General features: G+C 35.4%; 1 protein-coding gene across 4 annotated transcripts in view; it reads left to right on the top strand.

The window, feature by feature from the left end:
* Positions 1-16889, top strand: part of pde1a (phosphodiesterase 1A, calmodulin-dependent) — an 83079-nt gene that overhangs the window by 36301 nt on the left and 29889 nt on the right. For all 4 annotated transcript variants that reach the window (XM_084123194.1, XM_084123193.1, XM_084123192.1 and 1 more), the window contains 2 exons: positions 7824-7937; positions 13508-13690. In XM_084123194.1, coding sequence (XP_083979320.1) covers positions 7824-7937; positions 13508-13690 — 297 coding nt within the window. The remainder of the gene's footprint in view (positions 1-7823; positions 7938-13507; positions 13691-16889) is intronic.

Raw genomic sequence — 16889 nt, 5'->3', positions numbered from 1 at the left:
TATAGTATTGTCACTAAATTTCAGCCACTTCTTTTACAGAACAGCTATTTTATTGGTAGCAGACTCCATATCAATGTTATTTTAGTATTATTTACAGTAGATACTATTATAGTATTTATTAATATTTTGATTTAGCTTCTTCTTTTTTTTTGCGTTCATTTTAATTTTAGTTTACATTTCAGTAATTGTGCTTTTGTCATTTTCATTAGTTTAATATTACAATTTATTATTAATTGTCATTTTTATTTTATTTTATTTCAGCTTAATTTTAATCAACATTTTTGATAGTTTTAGTTAGCAAAAACAACACTTCTTATAGCACTCTCCATAATGAATGTCATGTAAAATGTCACTTGAGTTTATTTGTGTTCTTAGCTGAAAGATGCATAAAATTGCAAAGATTGCATGTATTGTAGCACAAGCTAATTTGCATCTCAGCTCCCTAGAAAGTCTATTCATAAAACAAACACATAATTACACTATTAGTCATATTAATATTTTTTTTAAATACCAAAAAGTTAATTTATTAGTGACTACATTGTGTTAAAATATGTTGAAAATTAGCAGTCATGCAGTGATTTTTGCTAATTTTCCGACAATGACCAGTGTTTTTATTATGTTTAAGAGGGTTATACGCACTGTGCATTGTGCCCTAGTATACTTTTTTACAGTATTTCTGTAGTATATAGGTAAGCTATATACTTATATATTGTGCTAAATATGCTAAATATCTGCATGCAATGCCTCAATGACCTCAATGATCTACTACATTTGCTAAAATGTCCAATATGCAACAAAGCTCACTGCACTGAGTGCTGTATCCCATAATGCAATGCACTTATTTGACCTTCCAGTGTTATGAATGATTAACTATTTCTTGGCTCACTTTCTGGAAGATTTTTTTTTTTACATACTAAAGTATATTTTGCACAGTATTCAGCATTCTAAAAAGTATGCTTTGAATGCACTGCACATTATTTTGGATAAAAGTGGCTGGCAAATATAATGTGTGCAAAATTCAGAGGAGAAATTAGAGTACACTGGCACAGGTCATATATCATCTAAGCGAGCAGCGCAAGGAGGTTGCAGGTTCTGCACTTTTGCTGTCTTCAATGTTAAACACACTCTTACAGGCTTCATGTGAATGCTGATAAGCACAACAGCTGTTGTGGGGGGACCAGAGGGAGGGTGATGCACTCAAGGCTCTGCATCACGTTACATTTCTGTCATATTAAATGCCATTTACAGAAGGGTTCAAAAGTTTGACACCACAGATTTGCTGCTGTTGTTGTTGTTCCTTTCTTCCATTGAAGCTCAAGATGTTTTTTGGACATGATTTTTTTCATCATGCTTTGTTCATGTCAGCATCAGCGCTGCTGTCATTAAAACAGAGTGTTTGAATACTAAGGGAATACTGTATACTAATACTAATACTGTTTACTAACAGCTTGTGCCAGCACAAGCCCTCTTTTGCCGTTAAAAACTACTGTCAGGATTTACTAAAGATACAGAGTGAAAAATTAGCGCTGAAAAGGCATGGACAGGGTTATTTTTGCATATACATTGGTAGGAGTTTACCTTTCAGACGCAAAGTTTATGGGAGGAGATATTTGCGCTAGTTAATTTACTGGTATTTGCGGAAACAAAAAAACAAAAACGAAAGTTACAAAAACAATTATTTTGAATCAAAATGTCTGTGTGTTAGATGAAAACAGTGTTTAGATGGAATGAAACTTGGAGAAAAAATAGAGCTATTTTGTGATAAACTGTAAATCCCCTCTTGCTGCAGTGCTGTGTGTTTATCATTGTTTGGAAAGTCCTCCCATCTGGATCCGGCAGAACATATGTGATAAATATACACACTGTGACATTCTTGGGTGGGTAGGTGTGTTTGTGAGTGATGCACAGTTACACACCCTTCTCCTCTCCATTTTACTTCACTGCTGGGCATTTGGAAACGCGGTAAATCACCATCAGGGAGGGAAGGAATGAGTATCACCCACAATGTTTCCAAAGTCCTTATCATTCTCCTGCCCTTTTCCTCAGCCACTCTCCGCAAGTCAGATGGAGTCCATCTCCCTCACGCGCTTTCATGCACTCCAGGTAAAAATAGGCCCTGATAGGTTGACACGTCACTCCAGAGCTGTTCGCCCCTATAGCTACTTAACCAGAACCAGATTCTGGCTTCACTTATACTCGATAAACCTGCTTGAAACATCTTTATTTACATTACACGTGTTTTTAAAAAAAATGTAGATTCAAGCTTTAAATGTTATTTTAATTTCTCCTATCCCAGCATAATAGAGTGGTGCAGGGATGACATCTTTTTTCTAGGCCAAAACTCGGAAACTAGTTGCATTTTAGCGCTTCCGGTTCCATCGTCCATCGTTTTTTTGAATGGGTTTTTGGTTAAATGCTTGAAAGGTCTGTGGTGAACACAAGCTCAAGATATTTTCATGTTTTATTCTATCATATACATCAGTAATACCCTCTTGTGATTTTTTTTAAAGCTTTACTTGTCTAGTAAAAGGCAGTTGCTATTATTAAGTGGCTAAATGGGACAACAGAGGTTGTCGGGGACATTAAACGTCATAGCATCAAACAGGTGAACTCATCTACTCAATAGTCCGCTTTTACAGCCTTGTTGTGTTTAGAATCGTGCTCTTGGAAACTATTATAACTCAAACTTTCAGGGAAAATGTTTTTAACAAAGACTGAAAGAGTCGTCGTAAGCTTAGTGGCGGTAACGTTGAAGTCGTGCAACTGTGATGTAGATCGTTTATAGCCTACATTTAGCTTTTGACTTCTGCCGATTTATGCTTCAAAATTCATAAAAGTTGTGTTAATTTGTGAAGATTATGACGATGAACAAAATGTGTACGAATAATAAGCTTTTGTTGATCACAGAGCTTATTTTCTGCAGTAATCCGAAAGTCAATGGAAACATCCTATCGGATTTTGTCGAGGAAATCAGGGCGATGCTAACTTACAGGTTGGCCTACAAATATACGTCATTTGATGGTTATTTTCTCAGGAAAATGTAAGCTTTTTAGTTGTGGCATTATCAAAACATTGCTCTGTTTAAGGTACCAATGGCGTTGTTTTGGGGCGGTGCTATCTTTTTGGCCGACCAATGGCAGATGGGCAGTGGCGGTTCTAGGATTTTTCTGTAACAGGGGCCATTAAGGGGCCACATGTTACATTCAGGGGCCAAATACAGGGTACATTCAAGCACACAAAATAATTTATTCAGTACGGTGCAAATACATTTCGGCAGTCATTCCTTTTTCAAACGCTCTAATAAAAAATTATGAGCCAGTAAAGTTCTTAATGATTTTTTTCATTTATTTATACTGTGCATAAAGGACACAATGCACTTCTTTCTGAATTCCACCTTTCAAGTTTCATAATCATGTCGTCGCTTATAAACAGTAAATTATTGTTAATTGTTTGGGGGTGGAATTGCATCTGTGATCGTTGTGAAGAATTCTCCGGTTGCTCTTCTCGTCGATGATTGATGGGTGGGAATCTCTAGGCACCTCACGATTCGATTCGATTACGATTCAGAGGGTAACAACTTCTTTTTTTTACTTTTTTTTTTTTTACTACTTGGTACTTTTAAAGCAAAGTATTTATGATGACCCATAACAAACTTACTTCCAATACTTCCTATATTAATTTTATTAATAAAACAAATGGAAGTGATTTGGCAAGTCAACTGTAAGGTTACATTTGCCAGCATTTGTCCCAACATTGCAAAGAACCAACAGGAAAATAAATGTGTGCCAGTACTAGCAGCGTACTTGTAGTAAATTAATACAAACTTCAGCATATTCTGAATCTCTAGCATTTAATAATAGACTTCTATCCCACATCCTCCTGTTATTTCCAATGAGCAATATAATCCTTCAGACAAAAAACATTTTGCTGTAGCAAATTCACAAACAGTTTTCGTTCAAAAATATAGAATTATGTACCAGCAGCTCTCATATAATGCTTGTGGACTTATGCATATTCTGAATAATTAGTAACATACAAAGCCGCTCTTATTCACAACTAAAGAATAAAGAGTTATGACTTGAAATGTTTGCTGTATACCACAATCAAAAAAAGCTTATACAAAAAAAGTGAATGAACATCTGCAGAGAGCACAGTCAAAATGTAACTTTTTGTGACTGGCATTGCACATATTGCAGGGCAGTGTAACGTACGTATAACAGATCGGTTTACAGTATATTGATGTGAAAACTAAACAATACAGAAAGCAGCTCTCATACAAAAAATACTAAATAGGTAACAATGAAATTGCCAATTTTCCATACGTTAGCTTTTAACGAAGAGGGTGCTGTTCGAATTTGGTGCTCAGCCATCATGCGTCGGTTACATAGGTCTGTTATGTGCGCGACTCTGTTATGTGCACGCCACAGACTGTCCGCGCACTGCACGTCCGCTTTAGAGTTCCGCCTTTTGCGTTCCGTCAATATTACGTTATTAGGGAAAAAATATATAGGCTATATTTTTTTAGAAAATCGATTTTTGACATTTGTGAATCGATTCAGAATCGTCCACGTCCGCATCGCGATGCATCTAAGAATCGATTTTTTCTCCCACCCCTAGGAACGGGGGCCAATCAGGGGCCAATCAAATTTCAGCAGGGGCCAGGGCCCCTGTGGCCCCGCCTCTAGAACCGCCCCTGCAGATGGGGGAAGTTCTCGGGAAACCTAAGTCATTCATTTTCCTATTCAGCTTAAATTGTAGTTGAAATGAAGATTTATATCCTGAGAAAAAGATCCCAGTAATCTAAAATGTTCAAAAGATGTGTCATCTTTGCAAATCTTTACACAGTTAAAGACAACACCTGCAATCCAAATTCAGATATCTCAAATATTTAATCAGATTCCTTTAAGAGCAAATTAATTAGTTACACTATCCAGATTAATTAGCCTAATATGTCAACAACAGTCTAATTTGTGTCTGTCTTTCTTAAGGATTTTTAGGAGAAACATCTGAGACATCTGAGAACTCATTTTGTCTCCTGAGCAATGAAAGAGACACCTCTGAATAATATTTTCCTCTGGGCCAGCAAAAACCTTTCTCTCCTTGAAATGTAAAGTTTCTGTCATTATATCTTGGTTCTTTTGCTCCGTCGTAAATCATTTCTTACCCCGGCTCTCAGTTTGAGGTGATGAAGTCCAGTAATTTGACAAAAGCATCATGTTAAAAGAGCCTCACAGGGAATATCAAACCCACATTTTCACAGGAACAACATAAAATCCTCTAAGGGTAATTCATTCTTTCCAGTCACATACTTGACAGACAAATTGTAATGAATGCAAGAATGACTAGCTTGGCTTTTGAGAGCGCTTTGCTGTGATGATTTGCCTATTTTTCACATCAGATGTTATTCTGATCCACCTCAGACTACAATCAGAGTCAGACATCATTCCAGATCCTATCGTGACAGGAATTGGAAATAGCTAGAAGATGATGTCAGGCCAGACTTCAGGAGAATACTCATCAAAACTGACACAAACAACATGCTCTGTGTTCAGTGCTGTTCCTCAGTGTTTGTTATATATATTTTTTGCAGTAGTTTCATCAGTAATTGCAGTTTGTGTTCCTGCTGTTGTTTGTCTTTCATCCTGTAATGGCATATCTGAGGCAGGATGAAGTTTAGGCGTACATGTTAGCAGTTTGAGTTTAGGCGTACGTGTTATCTGTCAATATCACGCTAAGAATGAGTGTTTATTCAAGTTGCTATGCTAGAGACCACTGTCATAAACAAAAGACTGGCTGGGAGATTGAAAGCAGACATTAATCAGAAGACATTTGGCCATTTGAGATATAACTGTGCCCACTTGGCCGATTAACAGAAGTGTTACTTATCCTTTCAGTGGAATACCCATAATAACTCAATGACAGAAATGCTTTACATAATTTATGCTATATACCAGAGAAGTCTTGTGCATGTTTATGTATGTACTTTTCCAGATTTTCAGTCAGACAGTTATTTCTTTTAAAGCCACAGATAACTGCCAAAGTATAAACCCTTGTTTTTGTGCAGTGAGTGATTGACAGGTGAGTGGGCGGTACTTCAGTGTTGTCTGGGAATCATCAGAACGGATTAGCATTTACCTTACCAATGAAATACACATGGCACATGTGTTTTCAACAACCTTCAAATGTGGTTGAAATGGATGAATCTTGAGGTGTTTTGGATCTCGAGTACCTGTATATAGTGTTGTCCCGTTTCAGTGGGTTTCTGTAAAACCGGTGATAAGATTTGAGATAATATGTGGTAAACTCTACAAAGATGGAAATATCCGAAATCGTTTTTCATTCCCCATGAGGAAAACAGCTTATAAATCATACAGAATGATGTTTTTTGAAAATATAAAAATGCAGAAAGGTTTCTGTGATGGGTAGGTTTAGGGGTAGGGGATGATTATACAGTTTGTACAGTATAAAAATCATTATGTCTATGGAATGTCCCCATAAAACATGAAACGTGTGTGTGTGTGTGTGTGTGTGTGTGTGTGTGTGTGTGTGTGTGTGTGTGTGTGTGTGTGTGTGTGTGTGTGTGTGTGTGTGTGTGTGTGTGTGTGTGTGTTCATGTTTTTCTATCCCGGTGGGGACTTCAACCTGAATGCACACAGACTCATGGGGACTCGTGTCACAGTGGGGACCTAAATTGAGGTCCCCATGGGTACACAAGCTTATAAATCATACAGAATGAGTTTTTTTGGAAATGTAAAAATGCAGTTTGTACAGTATAAAAACCATTAAGTCTATGGAGAGTCCCCACAAAGATAGTGAACCAGACACCAGTGTGTGTGTGTGTGTGTGTGTGTGTGTGTGTGTGTGTTATTTAATTTTTTTTTCTGTAACTATTGTGTCAAATTATATTTTATTTTATTAAAAGGATAGTTCTGTCATTATTTACCTGTAATTCTGACATGTATTAATATTTTATTTCATTAAAATATTTGGTGTGTTGTTTTTATTATGATGTATTTATATTTATGTATTTTCTGTGCTTTCATCTTGTTGCAGTGTGTAAATCATTCCCAGGCTATCATTTCTGAGGAGCGATAAGAGGGATATTGTTCAGAAAACAAGGAATGGGAGGCAGTGTGTGATTGGATTACGTGGAATTCATTACTCTCAAATGTTAACTTTGTTTTTGACCTACATATTTACAGGGTTACCTCACATTAACTCTGCCAAGATATTGGCTCAGCTTATTCAAAATGCAAAAAAATCTTATTGTGAGTGCCATGAAAGATTAACCGAGCGTAGCGTTTTGGCACATGAGATTTGATGATTAAGATGCTGATAAACTGTAATCATTTATTTTATTTGTTTAATGCTCTTTGTTTTCTTGTGGGTGTGGAATTGGCAGTGTCTGTCTCATTTACCCATTTTGTTTCTTTCATAAAACAGATTGTGTTTTCCTGTCATGGATGTGTTTTAATTATCTTTGTTTGTGTATCTGTGTGCGTGTGTGTGTTTATTGTTGGCTTTCAAGGAATAATTCACACAATAATGAAAATTTGAATCATCATTTACCACCCATGTCATTCCAAACTCGTATGAATTTCTGTCAGAGCTGCTTTTTTTCTTTACAATGAAAATAGACGATGATGTGGCGTTTGGAGCCAAACTCAGGAGAAAGTTATGCAAGTCTATGAGGTTGAATAAATGATGTAAAAATGCGAACTATTCCTGTAACAAATAGTGTAATGTCAAATAACAACATCAGTGCTTTCAGATCAGATGTCGAATTTTCATGAATTGAAGCTCTGACTGTTTTTTTCCTGCAGATTGAGATGCCTGGTGAAGCAGCTGGATAAGGGGGAGGTGAATGTCGTAGATCTGAGGAAAAACATTGAATATGCCGCATCGGTTCTAGAGGCCGTGTACATCGACGAAACTAGGTGAGTGAACATTTGCCTTTCACAGTCCCAGAATGGGGTTGAAATAAGTGACGCTCTTCAGTTCTTTAGACCACATGTGCCATTTGAGATTGGTTTTAGCCACTGGTGGCATGTGACAGCAGGCCACTTTGTAAATACAATCGAAATGCTCGACAGCTGCAGTACAGCATATGCCTGTAGCTATGTGTGTGTAGGTTATAATTAAGATAATCACTGCTTGATGAAGTTTCTGCAGTCACTTTAATTTTAACATATGAGTTCATTAAATCTTTGAATTAATTAAATGTCATTGTAAAGTGTTGTAATTACACACATATCAGTTTAGCTTCTACCAAGGCGATTTATAACACTAGAGATTTGTGAGTTTGGTAACACTTTAGTTTAGGGTCCAACACTATTAACTAGTTGCTTATAAGCATGCATATTACTAGGACATTGGCTGTTTAGTAGTACTTACAGTATAAAGCACATATTAATGTCTTATTCTGCATGACCATATTCTAAATCTCTTAATCCTATCCAATACCTAAACTTAACAACTACCTTACTATACTAACTTACTAACGCCGTCAGCGTTTTCACAGGTTTGCGTTTTTGAAGTTTGCATTTGTCAACTTTTTCCCCCAAAATTTTTCAAGGCTTGCACCTTGGAACCTATTTCAAGGTTTGCGTTCTTGAGCCACCAGGCACTGTTGTTGTGCGAATGAGCGAGCCAGAGCGCATTAAGGGTTTTCTGTTAGAGCGGTGTCGTGTTAGCGGCCCTGAGTTAATAACTAATGATCTTTGCAACGGAAGTGAATCAATCAAAACTAACTTTAGCTGGATAATAACTTAATTCTAGAGCTGCTATAAAGCCAAAACAATATCTGTTACTTTAATTTCCTATTATCACTGTAAAGCTGCTTTGAAACAATCTATATTGTTAAAAGCGCTATATAAATGAAGGTGACTTGACTTGACTTGACTATTAATAAGCAGTAATTAGGAATTTGAGGCAAAATTCGTAGTTAATACTAACTTGTGAGAATTGGACCCTAATCTAAAGTGTGACCATGTGTTTAAATATTTTACAGTTCAGCTTTGTGTTTTTACACATTTTAATGAACATAGCATAAAATCCTGTGCCATTGTGCACCAATGAAACACAATAAATAGAATGAAAGATGTCTGATTGTCTTTATATTTCATATTTAACCCTCCGGGCTTCTTCGGTCAAAAATGACCGAAAACTTATACATTTAGAATTTTTTTTTTTTTTTGCTTCATCGGAATGGGATGACACTTGGTAACTTTTGTTGTATTAGCTATGTGAACACACAAAAAAAATCATGGACATGATTCGGATATGTTAAAGGGTCGTAAAAAAAATAGTCACACTTAGCTTCCTCCCGGTCAAAAATGACCGACATAGGAAATGAATGGGAAATACGAAAAAATGCGAAAACTCAGAGAAACTTTTGGTGGTACAAACTACAAATCAGCCACTGTGCAGAAAAAAAGTGCACAGCAATGAAGGGGTGACACTCTAAAACATCAAGAGTGTAAATAAGACACCCTCCCTCCCACACACACACCCCCACACACACAAACACACACACACACACACACACACACACACACACACACACACACACACACACACACACAGAGAAATGAACTGGTAAGACTGAAACAGCAAATTTTGCTCCAAACTATATAAAAATTATATAATCATAATAACTCCAAAACTATAGCAAGGAGAGTCAAAAGGTAGGTATCGTTTGAAAGAACTTTTTAAATTTTTTGAAAATATAAATGACATTACATTTGGACATTGTCCTGCAGAGAAACTGCGGATAAAAGACAAAATATATATATAATTTTTATTATGATTTTGCATATCTTTCTTATTTGTCATGGAATAACTCAGGAAGGAAATAAGATAGGAGGAAAATTCTTTTTTAGTGAAGTCCCCCTACATGTTAGCTGCATCTGGATTAAAAAAAAATAATTTTTGGATAAAGGAATCAAAAGTTACAGCATTTGGAAAAGAGATAGCCTTTTTGTACAGTCTTTGACACCCCCTCATGGACAATTTTTTCTCCATGAAGAATATCTTGTCATAAAAGCAATAGATTATGTTAATTTTGGGCTCATTTTAATTGTAATAATATGCTGTAAAAAATGAAGTGCCATTTTCAATGATCTGTGAATGTTTCATGAGCTGTATGATGTTTTTGACACATTGCAGTACATTATTTTATAGATTATGAAAAAAAAGAAATTCTATTTATCAGCAAATAACTCAGCAATACTTAAGAGTTTTTCAAAGTGGATACATTCACTGTAAAGTTCAGACTCTAAGCTTTCAAATGGCATCAACTTTGTGTTAATCAAGGCAAGATTTTTGAAAAATATGGTAATGAATATTTTCGCAGCTAGGTGGCGCCTGCTGGCGGTACACTTGGTTTTAGAGGGATTACTCAGCACTCGTTAGGAGTTAATAAATGCAATTTGTGTAAAATAATTTGTGTTGTTCCATTCAGTGGTTGCTTAGTAATGATTTTTTTTTCTTTCCGAATGGGAATAAAAATAAATAAATAATAAAAAAGCTATAGGCAGCCTATAGGCGGTTATAGGACATGACACATATTCATATATTTTGAAGCCACTAGATGGCGCTCTTCTCACTTGAATTTTTTTTTTTTTTTAGGCCTGCACTCTATTTTGATGTGAAATGTTGCATTTATTGAAAAAAATAAAAATAAAAATATATATATTAATTCTAATGGAAAAAATAGCTCATAAAAATTATATAATTAATGCAAAGTATCATAAAAAACTCTAAAAATTCTAAATAATAATCAGAAAATATTATAGAACAAAAATATATTTGATTGGTTATCCTGGGAAAAAATAAAGTTAAATTTTAAGGCTCCGTCCGTTTTTTACCGGGAGGAAGCTAAGTGTGACCCATTTACGAAGAAGCCCAGAGGGTTAAGTTCAGACAAAAGTACAAAAAGCCAACAGATAAAAACTTGATGGATTTTGCATGATTCAGACAATATTAAATGTCTCAAAAAGGTACAGTACTTTTCAAAAGTTTGAGGTTTAAAATAATGATTTTTAATGATTTTATTCAGCACCAAATCAGCATATTAGAATGATTTATGAAGGATCATGAGACACTGAAGACTTGAGTAATGATGCTGAAAATTATAATAATAAAACATAAAACAGCTTTTGTAATAATATTTCACAATATTACTGTTTTTACTGTATTTTGATCAAATAAATGCAACCTTGGTGAGCAGAAGAGACTTCTTTTAAAAGCATCTTAACGACCTGAAACATTTGAACTGTTAATGGAATCTGCTTTTAACATTTTATTCAAATGCAATCAAAACCTGACACATTCTTGGCTGATTTAGAGAGAAATACTAAAAATGGGACTAACGGCATCCTACAGTATATGGATTTATTGGGTCAATTCTGACTTGTGCAGGATGATCATGATTGAATTCTCTCATGGAAAAGGGGCAACATGTATAAATGGTACTAGCGCTCTCCCTCTGAGGATCGAGTCCACCCTTTTGTTGTTCAAGCATTCTCATCTCTATTTCCAGCAGTTAGAAGGAGTGTTTTTCACATTCTAAGAGTGTTCATGTTCCTCATCTCGCTCCCCGCGGAAGTCAGCGGAGCTGTGCGTCCCATGGGCCCTTGATCCTAATTAACCGAGACCTAAAGCTCTGTCGCTCTGTTGTGCTTCACATTGACGTGTACAGAGCGCTAGCGTTGTCCCACTAGAGCCCTGCCAGCCTCTCGTTTGATGGACTTGTGTTTAGACAGACTCGGCTATGGCTAATTACGTTTTCCTAATGACAGGCACAGGATGTATTGCCATGGTAGCAGCTTTGAGCAATTTTAGCTTGTTACTGAAAGTCGGAGAATATTTGTTATGATAACATGTCGCATTTCCTGCGCCGGTCGGGCTGTCTGCGTAAGACTGAGCAATAACAGTCGCTATTCTTTCTGCCGCATTCATTTCTCAGGAAAAGCTTATTTATTTCATCTTGTGCCAGTTGCTTATGCTACTTCAGCGTTGAATGCTGGCTTTTTCTCTAATAGAGCAAGTGCAGGATCAGTCATGGCACTATGAGAAAATGAGCGTGTGCCTGTGGAGATGTTTTCTTGCTTTCTGTCTGCACATAAATATCACTTTCAGTGCAGAACATCAAACAGGTGTGGAGCTCCATTTGAGTTAAACATGTACAGTTCACAATATACTGTGTATTATATTTTATTCCAGGTTTTATGTCAAAAGTAAGGAGGATAAGAATAATACAAATATTGAGCACCACAACTGTTTTCAACATTGATAATAATAATAAATGTTTCTTGATCAGCAAATCAGCATATTAGAATGATTTCTGAAGGAGCTTTGCATCACATGAATAAATTAAATTTTTTAAAATATTTTCAAATGGAAAACATTTATTTTAAATCGTATTATTTTAAACACATGCTCTCTTATGCTCAGTAAAACCAGTAATTGTGTGATAAGACAACAACGAAAATTATACGTATACTCTAAATGTTTAAACGATATGAATCTGCTTTTAGCGCCCATCTTTCATTTATTTTAAATTCGAATCTGTAATTTTATTTAAATGCAATTACTGATGCATTCTCAGTTGTTTGAGAATTGTAAAATGCTAAAATATGGGACAGACGGAATCCTATATGGATTTAACATGTCGATTCTGCCTTATGCAGGATGATCATATTTTTGTTGTATCATAATTGAAAATTTAATAAATCAAATTGTTGACAGTCAAAAGTAAAGAGCTGCCAGTACACACACACAAAATAAAGGTTGAATTATAATCGGTAAGATCATGCATGTAAACACACAGTGTTACAATGCAAATAACTCTTTTTGGCACTAAAAAAGGGCTTTTTTTTTCTTTCTTTTTTCTTTTGACTGATGTGAAATATGACTGGGACATATTCTTGACAGGTTTTGTGAAACTATAACAACCTATTACAACCCACAGACAGAGCCAGAAATATTTCCCCTAAACATAGTATTTTTTAATCTTTACACATCAGTTATTGCACATTCCAGCGATTGTAACACCCACCGACGCACATTTGAATGTAGGCTGCAGCCTCCTATGGGTTTTCCCACTCTGTAGTTCTGACTTCCACTGATGTTCTCTGACACTGTGTCTAGAGCACAGATTCCCTGTTGGTCAGTATAGGTCAGACACATGCAGATAAAGGTCAACCAGCCTATAAGTTTGTCAGTGGCCGATGCTGATATTTATATATAATATTATTTACTTTTATATATTTACTCAGTATTAATATTTGAAAACAAAATTATCTTATTTAATGGGGTTAGGAATCAAGAAATATTTCTATTCAATTCTATTTATAAAAACACACTGCAGCCAAATAACTAGATTGCAAGACTCTTCTACTGCACAAACTAGCCCACAATATTGATCTGGCTGCCGGCTCTTCACAGCAGCTGCTGTTGGCTCTTTGGAGTGATATCCTCTCTGAACATGTTTGCTCTTCTCTAGGCGGCTTCTGGACACCGAGGATGAGCTCAGTGATATCCAGGCAGACTCTGTGCCCATGGAGGTGCGAGACTGGCTGGCCTCCACCTTCACCAGGAAGATGGGAGTGGTGCGCAGACGGCCCGAGGAGAAGCCCCGGTTCCGCAGCATCGTTCACGCCGTTCAGGCTGGGATCTTTGTGGAACGGTATTTATAGCTTTTGATAATGAAATACTTGCTTATAATAATTCATTTAATAATAAATCCATTGTGATTTATGCTCAATTAATCATTGTCGGTAACATTTTACACAAAATACTTATTTATAATATTTATTAAAGTGATCACCAAAATCACTTTTTTAAAATTCTGACATCATTTATTCACCCTGATGTCCTTCAAATGTCAGTTGAAGAATGTTGGTAACCAAACAGTTTCGGTTCCCATTGACAGACTTCCATTGTGTGGACAAAAAATACAATGAAATTCAAGGGGAACTAAAATTTGTTTTGATTCCATTCTTTAAAATATAACTTTTTGTGGACAGCCATTCTTTAAAATTCAGAAGAACATTCTGTGGAATGAACATTCTGCTGTCTTCATTCAGGACAACCATTCTTAAAATATAATATTTTGTGTTCAGCAGTAGAAATAAATAAATACAGGTTTAAAATGGCATGAGGGTGAGTAAATTATGACAGAATTGTCATTTTAGTGTGGACTAACCCTTTAACATTCTGCCAAGACATTTTCACCCAGTGAGCTGCCCACGTAGGCAACATAATTATGCTGTCTCTTAAGATAGCTCACTTTGACAAAATTAGAAGCCAGCTTTAAATGTATTGTTCACGGAAAAGACAATCCCAGAATGCATTGCACCAGGCTTTGTGAACAAATTTTTCCAAGATGGCAGATGAATTTAGAAAAATGTCAGTATACTTAGTTTCAAAGTTTCAATGTTTGTGTAATGTTTTAAAGTTTATTTCTAATATACGTTATTGGAATATCATGTTAATTTCTGAGAAACATTCTAACATTGAAGGGTCATGAACACCCTGTTTCAGCACCGGTTAGTTCTCGCCACAGTTTTAAAAAATGCTACAAAAGGCTTCTGATTCAGTTTTATTTCATCGAGTTGAAAGCATCAAGGCTTCCCACAAATGCATGCTGCAATTTACCATTACTCACAACAAAAACGGAAAATATATTATACATGTTTTTGTAAGCTCACCGTAAATTACACAAACACATACATATCCTGTGACAGCTATAATTTACTGCACAAATAAATGCACGGCTGTTCACATTTGTACTCTGCATCGATAATATATGTGTACACGCTATTGTATGTTTAATGACTTTTAAGGGTTCTTTTCCAGCATTTTCATAAGCCATTTGATCAGTGAAATTGGGGCCGTAAAGACACTTAATGTGCATGAACTGCATTTGCGTCGAAGGGTCTATGGAAGAGAATTTCTGCAACACAGAATCTCCTACAAAGCAAAAACAAACACTCATTTTTGATCCATTAATACATCTCTCACAGTTTGAAGGAAATAATTAAGGAAATTTGAAGGAAAGTGAATAATTAAACGAGGCATCTTCTCATAGGATAAGGACAACACATACAGCTGTTAAAACTGCAGAAGAATGTAATAGACTACGATTTTGTCTTTGAAGGCAGCTGCTTATGTAGGCTGTAGTCAGCAATGCGGCACACCAGGTTTTGAGACAGAGCCTTTAAGCCTCTAAGTGAGTTTAAATCAAACAGACAGTCTCATTTCACAGACCTTGCGTTTTTCCCTTCTAACTGGGAAAATGTCTACAAGATTACCGACACATAAGACACACACTGAAGGGCTTGTTCTGCATAATCTTTTCCAGTATGATGATGAACATCTCGATCCATTCCATTTGAATTGCAGTCCTCTTCTCTGTCGCATGTACCCTCATGTCTGCGCGTGAGCTGCCTCCCTCATTTCCATGGAAACTCCTTCAGAATGTCATAGACACCTGTTGGGCTTGAAGCGCTGATCACCGCGTGTGTGATATCAAACAGATATTAGGGGCTCTCTTAATGAATAAAGACATTCAAATGAGGAAAACATCTGTTATTTTGTGGTAAAAAAAAAAAAAAAAGATAAGCCAGAAATATGTCCTGGACAAACTCAGACACTTTATTAATTATAATTTGACTTTGTACACAGTGGCCATAACATTTATATGAAACTTAATATAATATTCCATTCCAACAAATGAAGCTAAAGGAAGAATGCATCAGGGTGTTTTAATCTAAGTTGAATTATATAGGTATATATATATATATATATATAATTCAACTTAAACTTAAACTTTTATATATATATATATATATATATATTTATTTATTTTATTTTATTTTATTTTATTTATTTATTTATTTTATTTTTTCAAACAAGATAGATTGATTTAATTTCTCCACTAAAATGATGTCACTAAAAAATATTTTTCATGAAATGGATGGATTTTTGTTATAAAATGGATGAATTTTTGTTAAAAATTGGAATATATAAAAGACAAAAAGACAAGGGCCTTGATGATATAAGATGATGATTAGTGCTAGATGATGGTATAAAGTAAAATTGTGAAATTATTTAAAATTCATCCAATGGTCACTTAATTGTACGGAACCCCTAAAGGGACATGGTGATGGGAAAAAAAATTTGATTGAAGGAAAAATGATGTGTCATTGCTTTTGCATTCTTTTGCAGATGTTTTTTTTCTCAGGGGAACGCAAATGTTTTGCGAGGGAAAGTTTTTAAATATTTTTTTCCCCCTCCAATCTCATTTTTCCCCTACCACCATGTCCCTTTTGGGTATATGTATAATTGTGACATTGTGATGAAGTAAAACTAATTAATATGATTTCAGTCTTTAACATTTTTGAGTCCAATAAATTAAGACACTCGACAGAGACATACAAATGTTCTGCATATATGAACCTGTTAATTTTCCAGAATTGGGATTAATTCATTGAGAGCTAAGTTAATAAGAACACTAGATATGAATTTGATCATTATGTACTATTTTTGAATCTGGACTGTGTTGAGTAACGTGACGTTTTCAATATTAAGTGCTTTTCCACCCGCATTTAAAATGGAAAGTCTTAGTGTTATGACCTGCTTTTCTTTCTTTTTTTTCTGATTATAAAATGTTCCCACTTGAATGTACTTGATACTACAGGGAATACAGTTCTGTGAAGATTCTAAATGTAGATGTGTCACATTTGACTTTACTGCTGCTGTCAAAAACTTTTCATCTCTTAAACACTTCCATAAAGCCCCATTTTACTTCAGACTTTAGTAAAACCATTCTAATTGTGAGGAACAATTTAATGATCTTACATTGTTTGTCACTTATGGTATAA

The sequence above is a fragment of the Abramis brama genome, assembly GCF_963993115.1.
Source record: "Abramis brama genome assembly, chromosome: 8".
Lineage (NCBI taxonomy): Eukaryota > Metazoa > Chordata > Actinopteri > Cypriniformes > Leuciscidae > Abramis > Abramis brama.
The sequence above is the reverse complement of the archived record's forward strand: the minus strand, read 5'-3'. Positions and strand labels throughout refer to the sequence as shown.